The 27,479-nt window shown below is 40.6% G+C and overlaps 1 protein-coding gene across 1 annotated transcript in view; it reads right to left on the minus strand.

The window, feature by feature from the left end:
- Positions 1 to 8,821: 8,821 nt before the first annotated feature.
- zfpm1 (zinc finger protein, FOG family member 1) overlaps positions 8,822 to 27,479 on the minus strand; it is a 103,691-nt gene continuing 85,033 nt past the window's right edge. Inside the window, exons 5-9 of the mRNA XM_028003716.1 lie at positions 17,310 to 17,412; positions 16,993 to 17,235; positions 14,326 to 14,559; positions 14,003 to 14,245; positions 8,822 to 13,090 (exon numbers count right to left, since the gene is read on the minus strand). Of these exons, the coding sequence (XP_027859517.1) occupies positions 10,530 to 13,090; positions 14,003 to 14,245; positions 14,326 to 14,559; positions 16,993 to 17,235; positions 17,310 to 17,412 (3,384 nt within the window). The 3' untranslated portion in view covers positions 8,822 to 10,529. The remainder of the gene's footprint in view (positions 13,091 to 14,002; positions 14,246 to 14,325; positions 14,560 to 16,992; positions 17,236 to 17,309; positions 17,413 to 27,479) is intronic.

The following is a 27,479-nucleotide window of genomic DNA, read 5'->3' on the forward strand; positions in this document are numbered from 1 at the left end:
ATTTAAAAACAATTTCTAGTAAATTTAGGAGATTAATCTCAATTTTGTTTTCTGACATTAATCTAAAGTCTTTGGAGATTTTCCCCACACGTTAAACTTTTTGAGCTGTTTTTTTTCTAAATTATTTCTGAAATTAATTTCAAAATTTTTGATTTTTTTCTCGCAAGATTTCAACTTTTGAAATGCAGACATTTCTATGTTCTTTCAAGTAAATTTCTGAGATTAATCTTAAAATTTGTTAACTTTTCTAGCAAATTTTAAACTTGGCAGAAAATGTTTTGATCTAAAATATTCTAAAATATTTCTGGGATTAATCTCAAAATAGTTTTCTTACAAATATTTAACTTTTCGAAGTAAGAAATGTCCCTTTTTTCTAGTAAAATTTTGAGATTAGTCTAAAAAGTTCTGAAGGCTCGGTAAAAATGTTCTCCTCCTTTAGTTTTTCTTAGTGGCCCGAACACGTCGTGTTCTACTTTGGGAAGAATTTTGCAGAAACGAAAACGTCAGAGAGAAAATCTAAAAGCATTTCCTGATCCAAGCGGATGATGAAACCTGGACGCTTCGGTGCGGCTCAGGTTTGCTTTCTGCCTTTTTGTTCTCTTTTCCTTGCAGTGGATAAAGTTTGGTCTTTGTAGAAAGTTCCAGCAGTGACTTTTCACGAATAAAACAAGGACAGCGACTAATTCTGGCTCGTTGTGCAGAAGTTAACAAGCAGACGTGACCGAGTCGGCATCTCGCCTGTAATAAGGTGTAATTATCCCGCAACGTGTGAGAAGGACTTCAAGAAAAAGTCTGTTCTGTCTGCATGGCAACACGGCGGCATAAAGCAGAAAACAGGCTGTCAGGTGAGTTTCCTAGGCTCATTTCCAGTCTTTCTAATTTTCACTGTTCATTTTAATCTTGTCAGCAGAGCCAGGTTGTAACAGTACATGTGTGTCACAGTTTGTGCCACTTTCTGCAGCTGGTAGAAACGGCAGTCGCCTGATTGACACAGTAAAAACCTGCAGAGGATCAGAGGGAGACTGGCTGCAGCTCCTTCGACTATCAGATAATTATGCAGCAATTAAAGAATAACGAGAGAAATTCTGCTTTTTAATGGTTTTGTGTGTTTTTCTCCCCAACAGTTGAAGTTCAAAGTGTCAGAAAACCGAGTCGATCCTCTTTTCTTTTAAAAGGTTTTATTGGCTCTAGTGGCCTTTATTTGATAGGAAGGGTCACCAGGCCGGGAATCGAACCTGCGACAGCCGCGTCGAGGACTAAGGCCTCCTTATGTGGGTTGTGCTTAACCCCTGCTCCACCTCACCACATCCTCTTTTCTCACTGCAGTGAAGACGTGTTATCAATAGGAGGCGCTGTTTTTAGAAACATTACTTCCGTCAGATTTCCTGAAGTTTATCTATAAACTCATTTCACATTCAACAAACACAAAGTGCTTCACAAAGACAGCAGAGAATGAAATTATTATTAGAAATATTAAACATTAAACTAACATATTCAGAGAGATCTGAGAAAAAATCAAGTTAGAAAGAAAATTTAAGAAGGAAGACAGTAAAATAGTAAAATCTAAACATGGTTGTAACAACAACCACCTAATCCTACCTAACTTACCCAAGTTAGGTAGGATTAGGTAGGGTACCTTTGTACCAACCTACCTGATCTATTTAGCTTCCAGACTGAGGTTCAGAAAACTGCAGGTGTTTTAGTTGATGACCTCATGACATCATAAGGACCCAGTATTCTGATTTCTTTGAACTCAACTTTGGGTTTTCGTCACCTGTCGGTCAGAATCACCAGACCTGAGTTATATTTCATGATCTCTGCTCTCTGACTACGACAGCTGATGTTTCCAGCGCGTTGAAAACCCAGCGCCGTGCGTTTCCAGGAGCCCGGCAGAGGCCACGGCGACGGCTCAGGTTCTAAATTGTGATGTGATTCGATGGTTCTGGGGCCTTTCACCCTCCCTCCCTCCAGGCTCTGATGTCTGGACGGACTAGGCTGATTTGTGTTGGACTGGAGCAGAAAGAGTCAGCAGTTAGTTTGCTCCGCTCCGTCGTCGTTTCACATTTGGTCAGTAGCAGTGAATCAGAGTTTACCGTCCCGATGGCAGCCGCTGACTCTGCAGAGCTGAACTGGTTCAAATGCTCTTCCTCATCATCCTCTGATGGGGAGGAAGATTCTGCCTACCGAGCAAAACGTGAGGATCCAGTCCGGCTGATGGTTCTGGACGATCTGCAGGTCCAGATAATTTGCTTAATGTCTCTTAATTGATCCATGAAAGTAAAGAAAATGAATCTGAAGGTTTCACACTGGAAAAAGTGGCCAAACTTTCCCTGCTGATTCCAAAAATCTTCATCTGTTTATTGGATTTAACAGTTAAAGATTGAAGAAACAAGAAATTTATCCGGTTTAACATCCATGGAAGACGATTGATGGATGGATCCGTTTATCTTCATCCATCCATCCATTAGGTGTGTTGCCATGGTAGCAGCCCTGACCATCATTCTTTGGTTCCAGCATCATCAGAAAACTTTTTTTGTTTTTCCTTCAGAGCGTCTGAACCATCAGCCTCGTTTCTGCTGGAGGTTTTACTGTTTGAGGTCGGACTTCTCCTCCTCTGAGGACGACACATTCGGTCAGTTTGAGCAGAACAGAACGACAGGCTGAAGGCGACGCGGGGACATCGGAGGACAGGCCTGCTGTCAGGAGACATGCGGGACCTTGTTGGGGACACGATCTGGTCCCGTCTCACTGCTCCTCCAGACAGCTGCTGCTCTCTCTGTCTCGCTCCGGTTCCTTTGTCATCGGACCGGTGTTTTTAGATCCACGCTGTGGAGTGCTGAATGTTTCTCTCTGGTCTCTTTTTGCTGCAGTAATCCCTGAACTGCTGCTCCTGCTGACCTCAGCTGTCTGTTTTGACGCCTTTCTCATGTCTTCATTCATCGATGACTCTGTGGTGAACAGCTGCAAGGCTGAGCGGGTCCAGATATTTACATACACCAATTTTTGTCTTTTCCAACTAAACTGAAATTGTGTCCCAAGTTTTTGTCAACACTGTCAGACATAAAAACAATGTCAAAAAATCAGCCATTGTTGGGGGGCATCAGAAATGCTGAGAACTCGTCACCACTTCCTGTTTCTTCTTTTGCTGGAGGGCGAGGCAGCTCTGGTTAGCTCCGGTTAGCTCCAGTTAGCTCCGGTTAGCTCCAGTTAGCTCCAGTAAGCTCTGGTTAGCTCCAGTTAGCTCCTGTTAGCCCCAGTTAGCTCCAGTAAGCTCTGGTTAGCTCCAGTTAGCTCCTGTTAGCCCCAGTTAGCTCTGGTTAGCCCATGCTATTCTTTCTTCATGTTTTTTCTTCCATTTTATTCCCAAGTTGTTCGTCTCAACCATATTGTGTCAACGCCATAACTGACAATTTACAAAATGTTGATGAAATTTTGTGAAATAAATGTTTAATTTTGTATATTGTAAAGATGTGAAGGACCAATATGGCCGCCTTCAGAATAACGTCATAAATGGATAGTTTGGCATTTTGTCAACTCCGTCAGTTTTTAACAGTTTGACTCTTTCAGTGATAATGTTGACAAATGTTAAGTGTGCAGTTAATTCATTTTAATGTATTTTACATAAATTGCATTACTTTTCATTTTTATTCTGTAAAACTGAGTAAAAATACCACTAACAGTGTCTTTAAAATATAATTTTATATTTATTTTTGTCAGATTGTGTTGACAAAGTTCTGGGTCAGGTCCAGTAAAAATCTAATTTTTAAAAAAATGTTGCCACTGGGAGCCAGCACCTTAGCATCTTTCTATTTCATAAACATTATTTGTCATATTTGAATACATAAGCTTAAGGAATAATTACATTGTTTTTTGTTTTGCAAAATTTGAACTCATTTTGTCCCTTATATCAAGAATCACAAATTAAACTTTCGATTTTAGGACGGATGACCTGACATGACCTCTCAGACGCCATCAGGCTTATTCCCTGTTCGTTTTGTGATTGGAAAGAGAAACAGGAAGCACGTCGAGCGACTGATTCCTTGATGTTAGAGCAGCTCCTTCCATCGCTGCAGGATCCCAGCCGTCAGCTGCTGGATGGGAAACACATGTTACAGATTCATCTTTGAAGCTAACGCTAACAGACAGTAGCAACCGGTTCCCCAGAGCGTCACTGAGGGGCTGCATGCAGCTGCAGACACAAAACCTGCAAACCCGGCATCGAGTCCTGCGCCATGACGGCGGTCAGTGGTACGACTCACCGACTGGAATATTTACTATTATGGGATGTAGAAACCATTTATGAGAGAACAATGACCAGTCCAGCATCATTGATGCAGATGAAAAACTATGTATAGTAAAGGAGAAAATACAAAGTTCATGAAAAGAAAAGGAAAAAGAAGTAGAAGAAAAATGAAAAATAACGCAAAATTAAAAAAAAATGTTAAGAAAATATAAAGAAAAAAACTGTTAAAAAAATAAAAGAAAAAAATAAATAAAATTAAACAATGAAGACAAAAAGAGGAAAAAAGTTCGAGGACAAAAAAAGAAAAAAGTTTATGAAAAGAAAACAAGAAAAAAAGCTTGAAAAGAACAAGTTAAAGAAAAATACATTTTACAAAATCAAAAAGTTAAAGGAAAAAGGCAAGAAAAGAAAAATGATAAAAGGAAAAACATAATAAATTACAAAAAGTGTCAGAGCCTCAGTGTGCCATTCTTGAATTGCAGTCAGGGCCGTACAAAATGTAGCCAACGGCCACAAATGGCCCCCGAGCCGCACTTTGGACATCCTCTTACTATTAAATATAATTATTCACATATTTGTACAAGTTTAATCTGAGTTTTTCTGGAGCAACATCATGCTATTGTTTTTTTGTAACTTTCCTAACTAAAAGTTAAATATCAGAGTTTTCCTTTCTGCTCGTTTCGCCGTGACGCTAAGATGGCTTCCGTTTCGTTTTGAATCCCAGAACCGAAGGCCGCGCTCCGGATCGGCTCGTCTTACGCACAGCGAATGGTTTCGGCCCTGGAGCTCTGAATAAGCCCACACAGGTTCATTTCTAAAGCAGAGCTGATGATTCATCCAGCCTTTTCTCCGTGAAGCAGAAACGGCACTACGCATGTTTTCTGAAGAAAAGAAAACAAATTGAGTGACAAGCAGGCGGCGAGGAGTCAAGGACTTCCTCTCAGGTACGCAGAAGAAACACACTCTCTCTGAATCAGTCAGTGTCTCTCAGAACTTTTTATTTCCCATGCATAGTTTGGACAAGAGTGTAGTGGAGCTGAAAAAAAATATATAAAAAAATATTGAAATAAAAGTGTTTGACATTCGATGTGATTTTCTCCATTATAGACAAAAGAATCATTACAAAAAACATGTTGAATTAATTAAAAAATAAAAAGGAAAATCTTTGAAAAAGTCCTTCAAGGTGAGCGGTGACGCATTCAGGCCGGGAAAAAGTGCTGCGTAACATAAATACGTTAGAAAAACAAAAAAAAAAAAGGAGCTAAAACTAAAAACATTCAGCACATTTTGACACAGTGCAACAAACTGGGACTGAGTTCAACTTGACGCTCGGTTCCCTCAGTGGTGCAAGAGCTGCAGAGCACAGCGGGGCGATGAACGGCACGAAAACGGCTCAAACACGCAAAAAACACAAAACCCTACCAACTACTTCTGTCTGGCTTTGAAATAAGACAAAACTAACTTACAAGAAACTTTTCAGCAAGACATAAGAGTTTGTTTGAGTCAATAATTCGTAAAAAGTTCTTGTTCCACTGGGAGATTATAACAAAACATTTTCCCCATGTTATAAGTAAAATCATCTGCCAATAGAACAAGTATTATTAAGGACTCAAAACAAGCTACTGTATCTTCTGATCAGTTACTTATAAGTTAGTTTTGTCTTATTTCAAGTGTCCGAATATACCTGCATTATAAACTAGACATAAATACTTGGTAAAATGTATGTTTTTGCAGTGAATGTTTGTCTTCCTCTCACTGTGGCAACAGATGGAGTTTCAGGCTGCAGGAAACACAAGCAGCTAAAAACTGAAGGAGAATTTAGAAACTTCTACCCTGATCAAACTTTACTAGCAAGTTCCAGAAATCCAGATAATAGAGGATCTGAATATTTTAAACATAAACAACACAACCAGATATACTGAGAGGACATGGAAATGGATGGAGACCAAACCACAACGCATCAAAACGTACTTCCTGTTATGAAGCGCTCTGAGCATGCCCAGAAAATCCACCAGTTAGTCACATGAGAAATGAAAACTGAAATAAACTGAAGAGCTGTTATTAGACTTTGTAATCCACTTTAATACGGTTTTGGTTGTCTGGGATTTTTATTGCTATTTTATTTATTGTTTTTGGTTGTTTTGTTTATTTTCTGGGGGAGATTCAACATGTCTTCCAGCTCCACTGTGTGTCTTTTGAAAAATTAATGTTTATTTATGTTTAAGATTGCAAACTTTAATTATTATCATCGTCAATATTTTACCTATTATTTTATATTATATTTTACGGCCTCAAAAGAACGATGCTGTTTATTGCAATAATTTATAGTTCAGTAAAGTTCGTTACTGTGACAGGCCCATTTGTGCATTTAGAAGTTGCGTGCCTGACACCAATTCGCGTTATTTGCATAAAATAGCACAAAATGGAATTACAAAAATGAATTTGCTTAATTGAAAGAAAAATAACTCAACAACCGGATGTTGTTACTGGAGGAAAAGTCGAAGACGACGACAGGAAGAAGTAAAAAGATGAAGTTTTTCAGTGAGTTATTGCGTGATTTTAATTGCTCTTCTTATTTAATGGAAAAAACGCAAATGCAAAACTGTGTTTTTTTAACATTAGCAAAATATCTACAACGTTTTGCACACAATTGAAATGGAAAAGCATCTACTGACATCATGATGACAGACAGATCAGAAGAGAGAAACAGAGAAAAAATAGGAAGAGGTGTGATATGCCTGCAATCTGGACGTGTTAGAAAAAAACAAACTGTCAGACCTGCAGCAATGACGCTCAGATTTCCTCACAGCAAGTCGGTCCAGGCTACGTTTGGATGCATAAATTATTTTTTTTATAGTTAAATATGTGTGAACAGCACCATTTTGTTTGTGAAGAAGCAGTCACAGTTGTAAAAGTGGCGGTCACTAGAGGGCGCACTCTGTCCGTTTTGGATTACACTGTAAAAATAACAATGGCCAAAAAATTGCATAAAACTAAAAGCAGGATTTTAGAAACACTGAAAGATATATCAAAAGGCCAAATCTTAAGAAGATAGATTGACATCTTTTAACTTGTTTAGGAGTTGAATGGACTTTCTAACTTGAAGTAGTAAACTGTCGAAGAGAACAAAGTGTTTCTGAATTTGGCAGAATTTTTAAGGTTTTACATTAATTTCAATGGGGCAGAATTAAAGTACTGGTTCCACAGGCAGATTATTTCACTGGGAAAAATGTCTCGTTTAACGGTTTATAAGCTTTTTCAATCAACATTAGGGAATTATTGACCTAAAATAAGCTCCTATGTCTTTCTGAAAAGTTATTTCATGTTAACACTCGAACTTAGACCAAAGAAACTTGATAAGATTTTGTATTTTTCAGCATCATGGTCATCGTTAGATCATGCCGCAGTGTGATGAAATATCTCTCTGACATGAAAAATGGTGATAAAACCTAGCTGTGGCATGCTAAGAGTGCAGCAGGTCAAGTTTCCAACCATGTCCAAAAGATTGTCTAGGTCCAAAACAGAGTAGCAAGATCTTCATCTAGTGTGGAAGTTATTAATGAATCCATCATTATGTCTCATTTAACAGGATTTTCTAGGTGAGAATTGGTGGCATCTAAGTTAAATTTGGTCAAACTGGTAGTTTTATTGCCTAAACCTCCCAGTCAAAAACCCTGACTGGGTCACAAACTTGGTCTCACATGATCAACCTGCAGAAAACTAATTATTAACCGTTGTGTTTGACCAATGCCTCGTTTCCATTGAGTAGTATGGTGCGATTTGGTACGTTATTTAGTCCGTTTCAATTGTGAAAGTGGGACATATGACTGACCCGTCCCATTTCTGGGTTCCGTTTAGTTATAGGTCCATAATGGTAAGGTTAGGGTGGAGCTACTGCTGTCACAACACACAGACTAGACCAGGGGTGGGCAACTCCAGGCCTGGAGGGCCTAAAAGTCTCCTGCAACTTTTAGATGTGTCTCAACTTCAACACACCTGAGTCAAATAATGAGGTCATTAGCAGGACTCTGGAGAACCTGACTGCATTTAGGAGGAGATTCAGCTGTTGGATTCAAGCGTGTTGGACCAGGGAGATGTCTAAGAGTTGCAGGACTCTGACTGCCCACCCCTGGTCTGGACTGCAAAAACACCAAATCTTACCAAGTATTTTGGTCTCGTTTCTAGTGTAATTCTCTTAGTAAATCTCAAATAAGACTAAATTAACTTACAAGTAACTTTTCAATAAGATACAGGAGCTTGTTTTAAGTCAACAGTTCCTTCATATTGATGAAAATGTTCTTGTTCATATTGTCATATTAATTTATGACAATACATTTATGCTGCTAAGCATAAAATTGGGATTTCCTCATGTCAATTTCTGAGTTTCAAAAATAAAAGAAATTGCTAGAAAGATTAATCTGAGAAATATGCCAGAAAAAACATGAAACATATTTAAGTTTAGCAGTAAAAAAATCTTTGACTTTTGGAAATTTTCTGAGTTTCAAAAGTAAAAGATTCCAGCGTTTTAAGCTCAGAAATGTCTGTGTTTTTTTCTAGAAATTTTCTGAAATTAATCTAAAAACTTCTGAGTTGTTTCTAGCAAATGTTTGACTTTTTGGGGCTCAGAAATTTCCTTGTCTTTTCTAGAAAACTTCTGAGTTTTTTGGTGGAAGCTCGTTTTTCTAGCTACGAAATGTTAATGTTCTGGTGCAAATATCCTGGAAAAAAAAAGACCAAACTGACTTACGAGTAACTTTTCAGCAATTATAGGAGCTGGTTTTGGATAAATAAGTCCTTAAAATTAATTAAGAAACTAGTTTCAATGGCAGAATATTTAACTTATAACAAGAGATTTTCAGTCTGCCAGTGGAACTAGTGTCTCATCAACATTAATAACTTATTTACTGAAAACAAGCTCCTCCATCTTGCTGAAAAGTTACTTGTGAGTTAGTTTTGCCTTATTTCAAGTGTGTTAAGATACTTGCACTAGATCGGAAACTAGACCAAAAATACTTGGTGAGATTTCAACAAACAACTACTGTAACAGAGAGGGGACAAACCAAACCAACAGCATTTAGCAGTAGTTCTACCTACTGATAAATGCAAGTTAAAGGTCCCACTTAATGGATCTTTAAATCAGCAGCAAAAAAAAGTTTTCTTTGTTAATTTCTTAATATTGGGCAGGATGGAGACAGTTTTCAGGCTGCTTATGTGTCTGATCAGATCAAATCCAAAATGTTGGAAGAAGAAATGGTATTCTGAGGGAACATGAGGTTAAAACGAGTTTACTTTTTCAGGCCTGTCAGCTTTAAGTGCCGGCCTATCAGAGTGAGTGATGATGTGACGGATCGCCCCCACTGCGTCCTGATGCGTCTTTTCTAAATCAAAAAGTATTCACAGTTTGAGCTAACACTGTCCTGCTGCATGGGAACATGTGGCGCAAACACAATGTTGTGCCTTCATCACCGGGTAAAAACTAATTTAACCTGAAACCCGCAGGGCTTCATCATCATCTTCAACAATCAGCGAGCCGCTGCGATCTAATCGAACATCTAATCAGCAACAAGCAGAGAAGGAAAAAAAAAAAACGAACACAAACCTCACCACCAGCTAACAAAACGCTAACATGATAATAACAAAGCTCAGTGTGATCCCAGTGATTACTGTAAGATATTACATATCTACACTTAGAAAAGTCACTTCAGCACACCTGATCCAAACACGGCCTTCGAACAGTATGAAAAAATATACAAATAAAAAATACAAATACTCTCAGACAACAGGTAGGTAGTTTTCTGTCGACGTGAAATCAGTGAGGACTCAAAGATAAATATTTCACATTTCTTTTCTCCCTTGCTCTTTGAAGAAAAAATAAAAACAATGTTGCGCGTATGAAAAGAAAGCGTCCATCCTTCGGTAAATTAGTAACAAGGTGATTTCTGCTTTTTCCACCCAGAAAAAAACAAACAAAAACAAGAGCCAGTGTTGAAACAAAAGCATCATAGATTTCTGTTTTTCAGACATACATTATGCACAGAGGATAAAAACATTAACAACGATTGAGTCTGTTTGAAATATTCCTCTGTTCAGGTCGGGAAGGTGAAGAGGATGCGTCTCAGCTCTTAGTGTGTGAAAAATGACCCATTTGGAGAGGAAACCACTGAGTTCGTAACACCACCTGCAGAGGATGGGACGTAACAGTCATCCGTGTTGGTTCCTCCAGCAGGGGGCGCCTCTCGGCGTTCAATCCACTCAGAAAGACATGGGAATAGGGGAAGAAGAGAGATTAGAGGGCTCCCTTGATGTGTTCAGCGCTGTGGGAGGAGCAGTAGTATTTCTTGTGAGCTATAAACGTGGAAAGGCTGCTGAACTTGATGTTGCACAGCCGGCAGAAGCGGGAGTTACCGTTCTGGACCGGAGAGATTACCGCCGTTTTGGGTCCAGCGATGGGATTGGATGCCGTGCTCTCGGGAAGGTGGACGGGCGCCACCTTCTCCCGCAGAGCCTCAGGCACGGGTGAGACAGTCAGAGATGGGGCGCGGGGCGGAGACACGGGGAGGGGTGAGGCAGAAGAAGGCGATCCTCCCCCAACTGACGGGCTGCCGTTCACCTGCGGGGACGCAGGGGAAGCAGCGCCGCTGCAGGTCTGTCCGTTAACGCTGTCTCTGTGGACTCGGGAGGCCATCTTGGTCTGGTTGGTGGGGGTTGTGGCGCCGGTGACCCCATCCCTGGGACTGAGGCTTGGGCTGCGGCTGACCGCCCTGCCGGGCCGCGGCGGGGTCTCCGCCGGAGGCTGAACGGTTAAGACCAGCCCGTGGGTGGTCTTGAAGTGCTCCACCAGGTCGCAGGTGATGGGCCGGTTCGGACAGTATGGGCAGACCGCTAGGGAGGAACTGGCAGCCGCTCCTTTAGCTCCGGCTCCTGGAGTGGCTGCAAGTGTTGCATGCGAGGGAGATGCCGCACCAGAAGCGGGTAAGGCAGAGGGGCGAGGGCTGGGGGAGCCCCCTTGACCCTGGGCGACCCACTCAGCAGGCAAAGCTTTAGCCTCAGCAGGATGAAGGAGGTCCAGCCGCTCCTGTTGGGGTCTGCTCTTAGGGGAAGTGGAGGCCGACCTCTTGAGCCTGTGAAGCTGCTCCAGGGTGTGGGGCTGCAGAGTGGTGGCCGGGCAGTAGTAGGTCTTATGGGCCAGGTAGTTCTCAATGCTGTTGAAGCTGATGCTGCAGGCGGTGCACTTGTGGTAATCGGTTAGAGGAAGCGCCGGGAGAATACCGCCGCCACTGTTGTGCCGAGGAGTCTCCCTCAAACGAGGTCTCTTGCTCAGGTCTATGGGGCCGTCTCCTTCGGGGCTGGAGCCACCCGCACCGCCAGGAGATACTTCCTGCTTTACCACCAAACCCAGAACGGAAGGAGAGGGAGCAGAAGCTGCGGAAGTGGTGGCAGCAGCGGCGGCGTTAGCTAGCGCCTCTGTTCGAGCCATGTGGATCTCGTACATCTTTTTCCTCTTGCGAGTGCGGATGGGCTGAGGAAGGAAGGCCGCGGTGTTGGAGCTCTTGGACATGTGGGTGGCCCGCTGGTTGGATGGGTCATGGCGAGACGCGCAGTAGAACCGTTTGTGAATGGTGTAGTTGTCATGACGGCTGAAGCGGATGTTGCAGGCCTCGCAGAAGGTTTTGTTAGGATCATCTTCCATGTCCTCTGTAGAACCGCTGGCAGGACTTTGACTGCCTTCGCTTGCCCTTCCTCCTCCACCACTTTCACCCTCCGAAGAGGACGACACTCCTTCTTTCCCTGCAGGAGTTTCTGTCTTTACCTCAACCAGCCTCTTAGATTCTGCCACTCCAGTTCCTGCAGGAGGCTCAGAGTTCGTTGGAGAGACGGACGCGGCTCTGCTTGATGCTCCGATCTGAGGAGACGAGCTGGGAAGTCCGCCAGAAGCTGCCGGCGCAGAGACTCCGGACCCTGAAGCCGAACTTGGGCCCTCTCCCTGGTGTCTGCTGGAGCAGTAAAGCCTTTTATGTGCATAGTAGTTGTTGATGTTATTGAAGGTGATGTCGCACTCAAAGCAGGTGGCTCCTTTCTGGGGTGGAGTGGCAGTGGATGCAGCTGCAGCCGCGGTAGGTCCGGAGGTGAAGAAGGCGGCCGGGTTGCTCTGAACGACCGCCTGGCCCTGTTTCAGCCGACTGTGGACCATTTCGGACATCTTTGCCAGGATCTCTGATGCCTGTGGCAGGATGGCTGCTTCAGGGTTGAACATGTACTGGGGAAGGAAGATTGATCCTCCTGCAACGCCTGAACTTGTTTCTCCAACATGGGCAGGACTGGAACCAGGAGTGGGACTGGTTGGTTCGGCTTTGACGGTTGGGTTAGGGGGACTCTTTGGAGAGTTTGGTGTTTGACAGGAAGAGTTCATAGTTGGCTCTTCCTTTGTCGTCTTTCGTACTTCTTGATCCGGATCCTCTCCAGCAACACCCTCCTCCTCCCCATCCTCTTTCATCTCCATCTGCTGCTCCTCCGTCTCAGACTCTGACTGCGGCTCCTCCTTTATCTTCAGCTCTGAAGTCTGAGCATCAGGAGAACTGAAGTCTCGAGGCGTTGCTGATCCCCCGTTTGCTCCTGGACTTGATGAATCTGGTTTGGGAACACAAGCTAGTGGTTCCCTCTCATGTGGGGACAGTTGGGGCTGCTCGGCCGACAAGGGGGTGCTCTGGCGAGGAGTGGGGCTCCTTTCAGCTGGGACCCTGACCTCCAGGTGGGTCCGAACATGCTGCTGCAGCTGGGCGGGTGAGTCAGAGTTATGGCCGCAAACCTGACACTTGAGCACCACACCAGAGTCTCCAGGGCTTAGACCTGTTGATGATAGTAGTGTTAATACAAACCCTAATGACAGAAACATGAAGTCTTGGTAGCTGCATTTACACTGACCATAAAATTATACAAAATGGCATTACAAAATAAATTGGATTAATGGAAACACGACAATTTTGCAAAACTGCAATGGAAACACTTTTTTTGCATTATGCCAGATTGTATAAAACAGCAACACGTTTATTTGTAGGCATTGGCCTCCTTGGATGATCAGCAGCTGGCTCCACCAGAGCTCACAGCATCGCACAGTCCATCCAAAGTTCATTTGTCATTTAACTGTGTTGAGTCCATAGCCCTTCTGTAAATCTGCTGACTACTATTTCCCCTAAACACTGAGTATATGTAGCCACTCCTAAGTAAATTTGGCTTATCGCTCCAACGCCCAAATGATATGTCAACGTCTCCTCTAATGGCTGATAGATGATGAACGCTACCACCACAGCTGAAATATGAATATATGTCATGTAAATGTTTACATCCATGATTTTTAATGATATCACGAGAGCAACGCCAGGGTTTCCCCAACAAAACTTGCTAATCCCAGTGGTAGATGCTAAGGCAGTCTGCCAGCGGGCCATTGCATTTTTATGTAAAATTTTTTTTTGAAGTTGACAGGAAATTGGTGCTCACCCCCTCCCAGTTCCATGAATCAATTGTAAAACTAGCTTAATATATCCTTACTATCACCGATACTGGTGTATAAAAACCCTATCTAACATAATCAATGTTTACCCTGCTGGGGAGGCAAGTAAAGCCTGGCGGGCTGCCAGGATTATAATACCCTGGGGGAAACCCTAATTGAAATTATGATAAAGTATTTTTTCCACATTATCAGAGATTGGAAAGGTTTTGCACACATTTGTAATAGAAACAGCTAATGATATTTGGACGTACCGGTGGAGAGGGGCAGTTTAGGAAGGCCTGGTCCTGGAGAGTAGACCTCACTGCGAGATCCCGGCTGGCACACCATGTGGCTGGTGACCAGGTGGCTATAGAGGATGTCTCTGGTGGTGGAGACGAAGCCGCAGCCGTGGCAGACGCCGTTTAGTGTGTCTGTGTGGACCTTAAGATGGCGCTCACAGTTCGCTTTAGTGGTGAAGGCTGAAAGGCAGATGAGACAAACGAACGGACGCTCACCTGAGGAAAGAGACGGTAAAGGGAAAGTTAACCTCTTCCAACCGATCCGCCCAACCCTCACGTCAAGAGACGTCTCTCACCACTGTGTGTGCGCATGTGGATCTCCAGAGAGCTGGCGCTGGGGCAGCTTTTGTTGCACTGTGGGAACGGGCAGATGCGCTCGTTGGGGTACGACTCTTTGGGCTTGTCCTGCGGGGGCGAAGAGGCCGCAGCCGGCTGCTTCTGCCGGCTGGCGCAGTAGTACATGAGGTGGGCCTGCAGGTTCCGCTCACTACGGTACCAGATCCCACAGTCTTTGCATGGAAAAATATCCTCTGTTGACCAAGAAAAACAGAAATTCAGAGAGAGAAAAGGATTCGTTACTCAACTTTATTGACGTAAAGTCCATTTGAACTCTATAAATCCAAACCTTAACAATGAACAATGATTCATGATTTCTACAGACATTAATTATGTTCTATTATGTATTTTCAATCACCAATAATGACTTCCTACAGTGTGAAACTGCATGAAGTGTCTGTAAGCTTGTTAGAAAAACCAGTGTTGTATAGTAACGAAGTAAAAATACTTCACTACTTTACTTAAGTATATTTTGGAGTACTTCATACTTTCCTCGAGTATGAACATTTTTGATGACTTTCACTTTTACTTCACTATATTTCCGAACTTAATTGCGTACTTTTACTCCGATACATTTTCAATGTGTGGTTTAGTTACTCGTTACAAAAAAGCGAGAGAGAGAAACAAAGTGTTTTGATCCCACCTACTGATTAGCAAGTAGCAAGTAGGCTACCGAACAAAGTCGGTAGCCTGCTTGCCTGGGCTTGTTCATCACCTCCAATAGGATACACCTGTTTCGCTTCTCCCATTAAACACAAAGCAAGTCTCGCAATCAGCAGCAGCCACATGGAGGAGGAGACGGAGACCACAACGACTGCAACTACGTCGGACACGGCTCCAGGGGAACCACCAGCTGGTGATGAGAGCCCATGGCCTTATTTAAACACAATATACTCTTTCGTGGGTGTTAAAGATTCGTCGTACCGCATGCAGTTTATGTTATTCCTGCCTGAAGATGTGGAAATTCTATCTTACAAAAACTCCCGTCCAACTTGAAGAAACACATCGAGGTAACGTCTTATGAAATGGTTATAATCCTCCTGTTTCAGTAACTATAGCTTGGTCACTAGGCACTACTGTATTGTGAAATCTTGACCATAAATTAACTTTGTTTGGCATTGTTTCAGTTCCACACGTGGTGTATTTAGCTTAGGCCTAATGTTGACTGTAGCAGGCTACCTAGACTCCTCTGTTCAAGGGGGACAGAAGCCATAGCGATAGCAATTTAGACTAAATTTAACAGATATAGGAAAGGCATGCAAGTTCAAAACCAGGTTTACAGATGCCAATAAGCTGCATTTCCCTCCCAATTCTTTTTTCTTTTGCATAATGACCAGTTGTGTGCACCACCTACTGACTGTAGCATTGACTGATTCACTGATTTGTGAAGTAGAGTAATCGTAACAGCTCTTTTTCTTCATGTTGGCCGCATTTTCTGTACTTGAAGGGAAAACTTAAGGCTTACAAAAACTTTGTATTTTCTGTCCTGGAGGGTATACTAAGAAGCTGGTTCAGTTGTAAAGCAGGTTAAGTTAACCTTGTGCTATAGGTAAAGCACCTAATTTTCTTAACTAAACGATGCCTGCAGGTATATCTATTAGCAGGTTTAATTTTGCCTGCACTTGGTTAGGTACATTATTTTAAGTGTATTTGACAAGTTTACCAAAATATAAAAAATGTCATTCAAACTGCATTTGCCTTGTTTTACTTTTTACTTGTACTTTTCATTACATTACTTGAGTACATCCATTTTTACAGTAATTTCCATACTTAAGTACAAGAAGTTTCAGATACTTTAAGACTTTAACTCAAGTAACATTTCAGTCAGTGACTTGGACTTTTACCAAAGTCATATTTTGGAGAGGTACTTATACTTTTACTTGACTCTGAGATTTCAGTACTTTATACAACACTGAGAAAATCCATAGAAGCATCTATTTCTTACAGGGTGACACTGCCATCTAGTGGCCAATCGAGCATTACAACATAACATGATGTTTTCCATAAATCTTTAAGACTGAAGTGCAAAAAGTGAAAAACTGAAGCACTCAACATCTGAAAATGTGAGTCAAATGTTTTCTATTCAATGTTGAAAAATCTGTTAAAGTAAGGAGTTTCATTTATGATGACAAAAACAATATTTTTACTTTCAGACGTTCTGCGTTGCTTTGCTGACATAACAATTTGCTCCAGTCTGTTGTAGTAGTATTTATTATTATTATTATTATTATTATTTATTATAGGTAAAGCTGTCTGTATTTTTGAGCTACCAACATGAAACTCAATCATGTTGTATATTTAAATACATCTAAAGGTTTAGAAATGATTGATGAACATTTGATGAAAATATAAAAAGTTAGGTTGAAAACTGGACACATCCATCTTTTCCATCCATCCATCCATCCATCCATCCATCCATCCATTCAAAAAAAGCCAAAACCAAGGAAAGCTCCTGCAAGTTTGGAAAAAATTATTGATTCATGTTACTTTAAAAGATTATTTTTTAAAGTAGTTCTAAAGTTTAGTTCAGAAACTTTTTTGAGGGACTTATGTTCATGTTCTTATCAAGTTAATCTACACCTAACTTAAATACTGCCTCAGTAGGTAGGTAGTGAGGCAATACTCACTGTTGACCACGGCGGTCGCCAAGATGGCCGCCATGCCGGCCTGCTGGGGAAGCAGCTGGATGTCGGAGCGCAGCGCCGCCGGGTACAGAGGCTCCTCCTTCACCGCTGGCTGCAGTGGAGGAGACAGCTGGGCCGCCAGGGAGGAAGAGGAGGAGGAAGAGGAAGGCGGACGCAGCGACAGAGAAGCTAGGAGCTTTCTACCGGCCCTGACCTCTGTGGTGACCTTACAGAACAGCTCCTCACCTGGAAGCCAGCAGATTTACACTCAGACTGACGGCCTGACGGACCCCTGCGGAGGCAGACGGAGGAGCGCTCACCTCGGCTGTAGATGATGCAGTTGGCTGCCGAAGGGTCAGAGGTCAGAGGAAGGCGGTTAATCCAGCAGTCTGCCTGTTCACAGAGCAGAGTCAGCGCCGAGTTCTGCACACAAACAACAAAAACACGGTTCAAAAAAAAAGTTTTCATTGAGATCGAACTGAAATATTCATATTCCCACGTCTGACACGATAACTAATGTTACTTGTCCCATAATAAATGATAATATTGTTGTTTTGAGACTATTTTCAAGTAATTTAATGATAATGACACAATATTTCTTTCAAAATTAACTAAATTAACTTTAGTAAAATTTAAAGGTTTGTGTCTGGACACCTTAGAAGAGAAATGGCGCCCCCTGCAGGTAAAAAACAAAAGAGACGAAACAAAATAAAGCAAGAAACAATTCCAGAAACTTCAGCACCAGCTTTTAACTCATAAGATTAACTTTCTGTTTGATTTTCCATCGTTTAATTTCTACTATCTGAACAACGGATTGGTTCTTTCTTCTACTTTAAATCCAAAGTTTATCCAAAAACTTAAATTGTTAATTAGCACCAAAAAGAATATAAGAAAATGAATGAATGAATAAATAAAGGCAGAGAGGTGAAAATGAGGCAAGGAATGGTAGAAACATGGGTAAAGGAGTAAAATAAAGAATATACGTAAAAGTTAAGATGAGAATAAAGATGGAAATAAAAGTTGCAAGGAAGGAATAGATTCAGGAATAAAAGTGGGAAAAGGGAAAGAAATAAAAGAAGGAATGTTGGGAATAAGGCAGAAATTGCAGGAATTAAAGCAAAACTAAATATGGAAATCAAGGCGAGACTCAATAAATAAATGGAGGAATGAAGGAGTAAATGTAGCATTAAATGCAAGAATAAATGCAGAAATGGAAGCAAGATTAACCAAATTAATCTGACATTGAAGGAAATAAAATAAATAAATTAAAAAACCTAATATTTCTTTTGAAGTTTTTCTAATAATCTGAGAAAAAGTTGAATAAATACATAAACTAAATGTTATGTTAAAATAAAAACTAAAAGCAGAACATTTTGAGTATTTTATGCTCATCTGATCATTTAATCCCAGCAGATCTGGTTTGTTTGCTTGTGAATTATTTCAGAACCAGCCTGTTGGTGTCAAAGTGTGGCTGTTCAAGTTTGAGGTCCTTTTCCAGATTTTTTTAATTAAAATATTACAAGTTGATTTGTTTCTTAGCAGGTAAAAAGAAAATAATTCACAATAAAATATTTTTTGCATTTTTAACTGCAAAAATAAACAGTAAAAGTAAAACGTGGCTCCTTCAACTTGTTCCTTTTGGCTCAAGTTAACACCTGAGCACAGATAGGAAATGCTGCAGGAGGTATCACTCTGTCTGTAAACGTGCACCTCGCTCAGCCTCTTAATGAACGCTGGGAATAATCAACACAACTCCTTCCTTTGTATGTTTCAAGTGTCTCCGCTCAGCTTGAACTGGGCAGCTTTACAGCCTCCCATCCTGCAGATTATCCCCGACATTAACGACGCCGATCTGGGAACGAACAGCGACCGCACCGCCGGCATTAAACACCCTGAAAGAGCCGGAGGAGAGCCGCTGATGACGATTACGGTCAGAGAAGGAAATGAGCGCAGCTCTGGCCGGACAAAGAGGCAGAGAAAAAAATAAAAAGAGAGAGAGAGATAAAAGAAGGAGAGAGAGGATCTGATGAGGCGGCCATTCAGCCGGCGGCGTTAATAAGATCCAGAGCGGATACGCTCAACAAAGAGGCTGGACATGCAGATCCTGTGGAGGTATGAGGGGAGCACAAACACACTCCAGTATCCTCAGCAGGTCAAAATCTGATCCAGAAATAACAATCAAATCAATGCAGCGAAACACAACCCCATCAGGATTTAAAATCTGTTCATTCATCCTGGAACAAAACGCTAATAAAAACCAAACACACTTTCCTGACAAACTCTCAGCTGCGACGCGAACATTTCCCCGTTTACGAGCTCAGATTCACAAACCAAAACAAAACACACAAACTGTTGATTCACAAACATTTACATATAATCTTCCATTTACTATTAGACCAACCAATTAGCATAGAAGTCAAGCTTTTTTTTTGTTTAACAATTAATCAGATAAAAAATGCCATGTTCTCCAGATTTTACATTTAATCACTTTAGCCTTTTTTCTTTTACAATATTAGAAATACATGAAATGCTTCTTTAAGTAGGCTTCTTCCCACTTTGTGTCAGCAGCGCAACGTGGAGCTGCAGTACCGCCGTTTCTCCACCAGGAGGAGACATTCACACAGATTTGATCATAAACAGCGCAGAAAGGTCAGAGTTGACGTGATGTGAAAGTTAAACACTCCCCATTAAAAGGCTTGTTTTTTATATAATGGAAACAAATTATTTCAATAAAAAACTTTCTCCACATATAATCTGATAAAGTAAATCCTGTAAGGTTCAACTGAAAAAGGCATTTATTGCATAAAATGCAAAACAGCTGTCATAATCTGGTTGCAAATCCACAGTAAAATACAAATATTTTTGAAATATCAATCATAATTAAGTTGAAAACTGAAGATTAGGATGAATTTTATATTTTAGCTTCACAATGAGTTCAAACACAACCAAACAACAACAAAAAAATGACTTTATGAGATAAAAATGAGACAAAATGGTAAGTTTTGGATTGATCTAAATTGAGTCCAGAGATTTCCTCAGATTCAGACGCATTCAGAGGAAGAAAATCAAGATGTGAGATGTTGGCGAGTTAAAGATGTGACATAAAGTCAACCAGGTTGGGAGGAAATAGCTGCAGCTGCAGCGTAACATTTCAGGTGTAAATTAAACTACAGAGCGAAAATGTTTCCATGTATTTGTGGAAAATTTAACAAATCTGCTGTTTAAAGTGTTTAATGTTTCTGAACTTGTCACATTGAGGCTGAACAAAAGCCCAACTGGGCTGCGACTGGCGATTATTTCCTCCACAAATCTCCAAAAGCAATGTTTAAAACAATCCATTCAAAAGAAAACAGTAGTTAACTTTGGCTCCATAAAGATTAAACAGATTTTTCTAATAATAAAAAAATAATAAAAGTAATTGGTTTATTAAATGTTAGAGCTTTAATTATCAGATTACCTCAGCAGGACGTGAAGCAGCGTTTTAATTTGTTTCTGGCCAGATAAATAAATTAATATGTTCAGTGTTCACTGATTGTTTGGCTCTGAAAGATTTTGATTTAAAAATCTTTTCTGACACAGAAACGTTCAGCTGCTGAGATCAAAGAGAGACGGAAAAAACAGAAACAATCTGAGATCTGAGAGGATTCAGTAAAATGTAGAGATGACACGAAACGGACGGATGGATGGATGGATGGATGGATGATGGATGGATGGATGTTTGGATGGATGGTTGGTTGGTTGGATAGTTGGTTGGATGAATGGATAGTTGGTTGGATGGATGTTTGGATGGATGAATGGTTGGATGAATGGATGGACGGACGGACGGACGGTTGGATAGATGGATGGATGGATGGTTGGTTGAATGTATAGTTGGTTGGATGTATGGTTGGATGTATGGATGTATGGTTGGATAGATGTATGGTTGGATGGATGGATGGATGGATGGTTGGTTGGATGGTTGGTTGGATGGTATTCCCCCTGCTGCTGCTGAATCTGGTTTGCTCCATTAGTTAACCCTCTTTAGTGCTGAAGTTTCTGTAAAGCTGTGAACTTCAGCAACTTGTTTTCATCTCCAGGCAGTCGCTGTTTTTCAGTTTCCCTCCCTGAGGCGAAGCCTGATGAGTCGAGCCGATCCTGGTACCAGCGGCCTGGGGTGAGAGCCGGGATCGGATCAGAACCAGGCGGGAATAAATCCTCTGCTTGATGCTTCCAGCCTCAATCAGCTGCTAACACTCCACACATTTCTCCACGCATTCCCAGATCCACGGCTCCCCGTCATCACCGGGCGGACCTGAGGTGGAGCTGGCGGCGGCAGGAAGAGGACATCCGGGAGGAAGCCTGGGCGTCCGCCGTGGCAGAGCGCGGATCGTGTTTCAGAGAAGATGCAGCGCAGATGTGGAGATACGGCTGCTTTTGTTTTAATCTGAAACCCAACGCTGGAGCCGTCTGAGCTCTAAGTACCGCTAATTCAGGCTGATTCATCACGGCCGCAGCTCCGGAATGCTCCGAGAGAAAAACCCCGAAACGTCAAGTCTGATAGTCTAAACTGTTCTCCAAATGGTCAAACTGGTCCTGATATCAATCAAACTGGTCCTGAAATCAATCAAGCTGGTACTGATCAGCTGCTGCTGAAAAGGTTAATCAGATTTTTGGCTACTTCAGAAGAAAAACCCAAAATTTCACCAAATGTTTAAAATTTTCTAGAAAGAACTCAATATTTTCTTTAGCATTTTCTAGAAAAAACATGGATATTATTGAGTTTGCCAAGTTGAGAATTTGCTGAAATTTACAATTTCAAAAAAGATTTTGTGACAAAAAAAGTATTTGAAATTTCTGACTTTTTTGTTTTCCTAAAATTTGCTAGAAAAATCTCAGAAATGTTTAGATAAATTGAAGACATTTTCTAGAAAACAAGTTGGAATTTTTTATACTTTTGGACATTTTCTGATTTACAGAAGACAAAAATTTTTGATTTTCAAAATTTTACAATTTTGGACATTTTCTTAGGTTTTCAGAGTTTTTTTGTCCCAGCAAATTTCTTGACTTTTCAATCTCAGAAAACTCAAGTTTTTGTCTAGAAAATTTCTGAAATATCAAAAGTTTTTTTTAGCTAATTTTTGACTACACCATAGAACTTTAATACAAGACTTCTTGTTTTCAGTCAGTAATTCCTTAATACTGATGAAAAGGTACTGATTACACTGGCAAATTATTTCAGTTATAACATGGAAAAAATGTTTTTCTTGGTGGAAAGATTGAATTATCTGGTAATAAAGTCATAAAATATTATCTGAGAATAAAATGTTCTCATAGCTATCTAAAACCAGACAATCTGAGGCCGCTTTTATGCTAAATGAGTGTAATAATGAACCTAAGAATTTATGTTTCTTTACATATTTTGTAGCGTTTTCTGTGTTTGTGGGGTTTAACACTCTTTGAGGGTCCTGGGATGGAAAAGTTTATTTGTTCTATAAACTTAACCTGAAATACTTGGTCAGGTTTTGAGTTTTTGCAGTGTTCTCTGCCACCTGAACCATCCGTTGGCTCTCCATCTATCAGCTGGATGTCTCCCCCCCGGCGGAGCTTCATCTTGGTTGAGAGCGCCGCCTTAAGCCCCCATCAGCCAGTGGAGAGTCTTTGAGCCGCAGTCTAAGCCCCGCGCCCGGACCCCGGTCCCCTCATGAATATTAACGAGCTCCGAGCCCCGGCTTTAATCTGCCTGATCCCCCGCACTGCTGCCGCCGCCACGATAGCGAATCTAATTATTTGGTCTGATATTATAACCGCCCTCCTCTTCCTCCCTGCACGCTGTGCTGCTGCTGCACAAACACACAGCGGCTGAACTCCAGAGCTACCTTCTTCCCCTCAACTCGCTTCACGTATAACAATCACCCCCCCAGTGCAGCCTGCGACGCCCTCTCCTTATCGGACTGGAAAACGCCCTCCTCCTTCCAGATAAAACCTGAATGCAAATGATGGCAGCTGATTTTTCATTTTCTCCCTCCGTTCGCCTCATTCAGCATTGGGATGAACAGTCGCTGATGGTGACGATGAGGAGGAACGCTGCAAAAACACAAAACCTCACCAAGTATTTTTGGTCTGGTTTCTAGTACAAATACACTTGAAAAAAAGGACAAAATTCTCTTTATAGAAAGGTAGGAGCTCATTTTAAGTCAATAATTCCTTAATATTGATGAAAAAATTCTACTTCCACTGGCAGATTATTTCAGTTATAACATCAGAAACATATTTTGGAATGAGTGAAATAATCTCCAATGGAATAAATACAATTTCATAAATATTAAGTAATTATTTTCTTCAAACAAGCTGCATATTTTGCTAAAAAGTTACTTGGAACTTAGTGTCTCTTATCTCAAGTGAACTAAGATATTTGAACTGGAAACTAGACCAAAAATACTTGGTAAGATTTTTGTGATTTTCTTGTTTAAAACTTCTGGATTTGCTTAAAAAAGATAAACTTTGACAGATTTTTGTGGCTGCAGTTGCATTGAGACACTGCAAAAACACAAAGTTTTACCACATAGTTTTTGTCTAGTTTCTAGTGTAAATATCTTAGTTCACTGGAAATAAAAAAACAAATGACAAGTAACTTTTCAGCAAGATATAGAAGCTTGTTTTAAGAAAATAATTCCTTAATTCCTAAATATTATTAAAAAGTTCAAGTTCCACTGGCAGATTATTTCACTTATAACAAAGGATTTGATGAAGGAAAGAAACTGCCAGTGGAACCAGAAGTTTTTAATTAATATTAAGACATTACAGAATTAAAACAAGACTACATTCTTGCTGAAAAGTTACTTATAAGTTAGTTTTGTTTTATTTCAGGAATACTAAGATATTTACACTAACACAAAGGTGTATTTATTGCCATTGTAGATAGAAAGAAAACGAGTAAATTCTTGCTGAAAAACTTTTTAGGAAACATTTTCTAGAAAAAACAAGGATATTTCTGAGTTTCAAAAGTCAAAAATTTACTGTTAAAAAAAACTTTTTTTAATTTTGAGATTAATCATAGAAATTTTCTAGAAAGAAAAGTCAAAAAGTTTCGACTTTGAAACTCAGAAAATGTAAAATCTTGAACATTTTTAACTTTTAAACAGTTACTGTTTAAAACAGTAACTGTTTTAAAGTTAATTTTGCTTTATTTGACATTTGCAGTAGAAACTAGACCAGAAATACGTGGTCAGACTTTGTGTTTTGCAGTGAAATTTCTGAGGGCTGAGCAGATTAAGACTTCTCACTAGCAGCTGTCAACGGCTGCAGTGGGAAATAAGATATGTTTGTTTATGCAAATCACCGAACACATCTGTCTCACTGCTGCAAACCGTCTAATATGGTTTACAGCGGGACGACCTGCAGGTCACTGCATGTAAAACATGCAGGTCAATGATCTATGAGAAGACAGCTGGACTCTCACACAGTGAAGTTTGTAAAGCAAACATGGCTGCTTTTTAGTGCAACTTTAAAACAAATACAGGTTGTCTCATTTGAATCACACTCAAGAGTCATAATGATGGATTGAGATGATTAAGAGTGAATTCACACCAGCCCTGTTTAGTCCGCTTTAATCAAACGTTCATTTATCTAGAAAGGCTGGTTCGGTTGTGGAGGTGTGAACGGATTAAAAAAGCAAACTGGTCCGCCTACAAATCTCGGTCTCAGTTCGGTTGAAATTAACTCCTCTCTGGTTCGAAGCGGTCTAGCAGGAAGCAAACTACAGAGCAGGGGATTCTGGGTAAATACAACCAAAACAAACGCGTTAACTTAGCGGCACCGCGCAAAATGCTTGTCTTCATTTGTCAAAAGACACAATAGAAACCTTACAAACGCTGAAATCTGATGCCACATAATTTCTGGACATTGCGCTCAATGTCTTTTTCAGAGGTTTTCGTGTTGTTTCCTTCTGTGGTTCTTGGTGCAGCGCCCCTACAGGCGAGGAGGGAAACAGGTTTTTCAAAGAGTTTGGATGGTTTGTGAAAGAGAACCACAGCAGCTGAAAATGTATCAAATGTTGCAACTTTGGTCCCCAATCGAACAGAATCAGGTGGGAAAAAACAACCTAAAACTATCATGAGCTGAAAGCCAGAACACAAGTGGAAAAGTTGTAGAATCATAATATATGAAAAGCAGAAAATCTTCAGACTCTCACAGGAACGATCTCCTTTGCTTCATTCTGCTTCAGGTCACTTTATTCACTTCAAGCTGTGGGACAACATGAAGCAACGCAGGTCAATGAAGAGTCAGAAAAATAAGACACCTGATCCACCTGTGCCAGCTTTCAAATTTCTCACAGCTCGTTCCAGAAGCGCAGAGTTTCCCCCCCTCCTCTCCTGAATTAAATTGACCTGGTTGGAATTTAATAAGCCGCTCCGCTGACCTTTTCAACCATCTTTCATTCACTCACTCATTCCATCGTCCAGCTCATCCTTTTCCTCCCTTCTCCTCTTTCATGGCCTTCCTCTTCTTCATGCATCTCTTTTCTTTCTTAATCTTTGATTCGCTTCCTCTCGCCAACTCTCATTCCATCATCCCATCTCTCCCTCCATGTCTCTTATTCTATCTCTACAGGAAATGGCTTTCTTTCCTCCGCAGTCCGGCGGGTTGGAGGGCTGCACTCACTGTCCCAAACAAAGAGGTCACTGTGTGAATCCTCCAAAAACACAAAGGAGAAAAGGAAGGCAGATAAACATCTGAAACCTACTCTCATCCGCTTCGCCGATACAAACACACTTTTTACCTCCGGTACACACACACACACCCACACACACACAAAATATTACCAAGTATTTTTATGTAGTTTCTTGTGCAAATATTTTTACTATACTTGAAATAAGACAAAACTAACTTTTTAGAAATTTTCTTTTTTTTTTTCAAGGAAATTTAAAGAACATTTATGAATTTTTTGGTGGAAATTTAATTATTGTTTTTTATCTACAGAGGCCCTAATACACCATCATACTGGTGGGGATATCTTAATATACTTGAAATAAGACAAGTACCTTTTCAGCAAGATATAGTAGCTTGTTTAAAGTTAATAATTCCTTAATATTAATGAAAACATCCTTGTTCCAATGGCAGATTATTTCACTTATAACATGGGAAAAAATTATTGTTATAAGTGAAATAATCAGCCAGTGGAAGTAGTAATTTTCAGCAATATTACATAACCATTGAGTTAAAAGAAGCCTAAATATCTTGCTGAAAAGTTACTTCAAAGTTAGTTTTGTCTTAATTCAAGTGTACTGAGATATTTGCACCAGAAACTAGAAAATACTTGGTAAAATTTTGTGTTTTTGCAGCATGTCAACGTAGCTACAGCCACGAAAATCCAGCTTAGTTTAGCTTTTATTTTGAAAGCAAGTCCAGAAAGTGAAACTTGCACTATAAAAAAAAATCACAAAATGTCACCAAGTCTTTTTGGTCTACTTTCTAGGGAAATATCTTAGTACAGTTGGAATAAGCAAAAACTAACTTAGAAGTAAATTTTCAGCAATATATAGGAGCCTATTTTAGATCAATAATTTCTTAATATTGATTAAAGTGTGCTGGTTCTATTTACATATTATTTCACTTAATATAACAAGACATTTCTCCTTGTTATTATTGAAATAATCTGCTAATGGAACTATAACTTTTTCAGCAATATTAAATAACTATTGGGTTAAAACAAGCTCCTATATCTCGCTGAAAAGTTACTTGTAAATTATTTTTGTCTAATTTCAAGTGTACTAAGATGTTTGCACCAGAAACTATATTAAAATACTTGGTACTACTTTGTGTTTTTGCAGTGTGACATTTTCTACGCTCTAACCTCCCCTGGCAGTTCAGTTTGGGGTGAATTAGAGCAGCTTTATTCCCCCGCCGGTTGCACATCTGTGCACCTCAGAGAAGAAGAAAAGATGGAGCCGGGTTGATGAGCTGCATGCAAATGACATGTAAAAGTATAAAACTGCGATACTTAAAACGGGGGCTGAGATAAGAGATTTGAAAATGAGGCACTCTTGGAAAGCGGGCTCCTGAACTGCCGGAGATGAAGCTCAGAGATACGACGGATAGAGGTTTTCCCTCTACTTCCACCTCCTCCTTCGTCGTCCTCCTCCTCTTCCTCCGCCCTGCAGGAGCTGCTGCAGATGACAGCCAGATGCAGATAGCAGCCAGTCACTGCAGCTGAGTGATGAGCACCTCCTCTTCTGTGTTTCTCCTCTTCCGATCACATTTTACTTTTCCTCTGCCAGGTTTGGCTTCTGTTAATGAACCTTATTCTCCTGTCCCGGTTTTCACTCGATCAGAGTTTTATCTTTTTTTTTCCTGTTTCTATCAGGAAGATGAGCTTCTCTGGACTGGTGGGATGTACCATCAAAACACAAAACCTCACCAAGTATTTTTGGTCTAGTTTCTAGTGTAAATAACTTAATACACTTTAAAAGACAAAACTTACTTACAAGTAACTTTTCAGCAAGCTCATTTAA

This window comes from Xiphophorus couchianus, chromosome 2, assembly GCF_001444195.1.
Source record: "Xiphophorus couchianus chromosome 2, X_couchianus-1.0, whole genome shotgun sequence".
Lineage (NCBI taxonomy): Eukaryota > Metazoa > Chordata > Actinopteri > Cyprinodontiformes > Poeciliidae > Xiphophorus > Xiphophorus couchianus.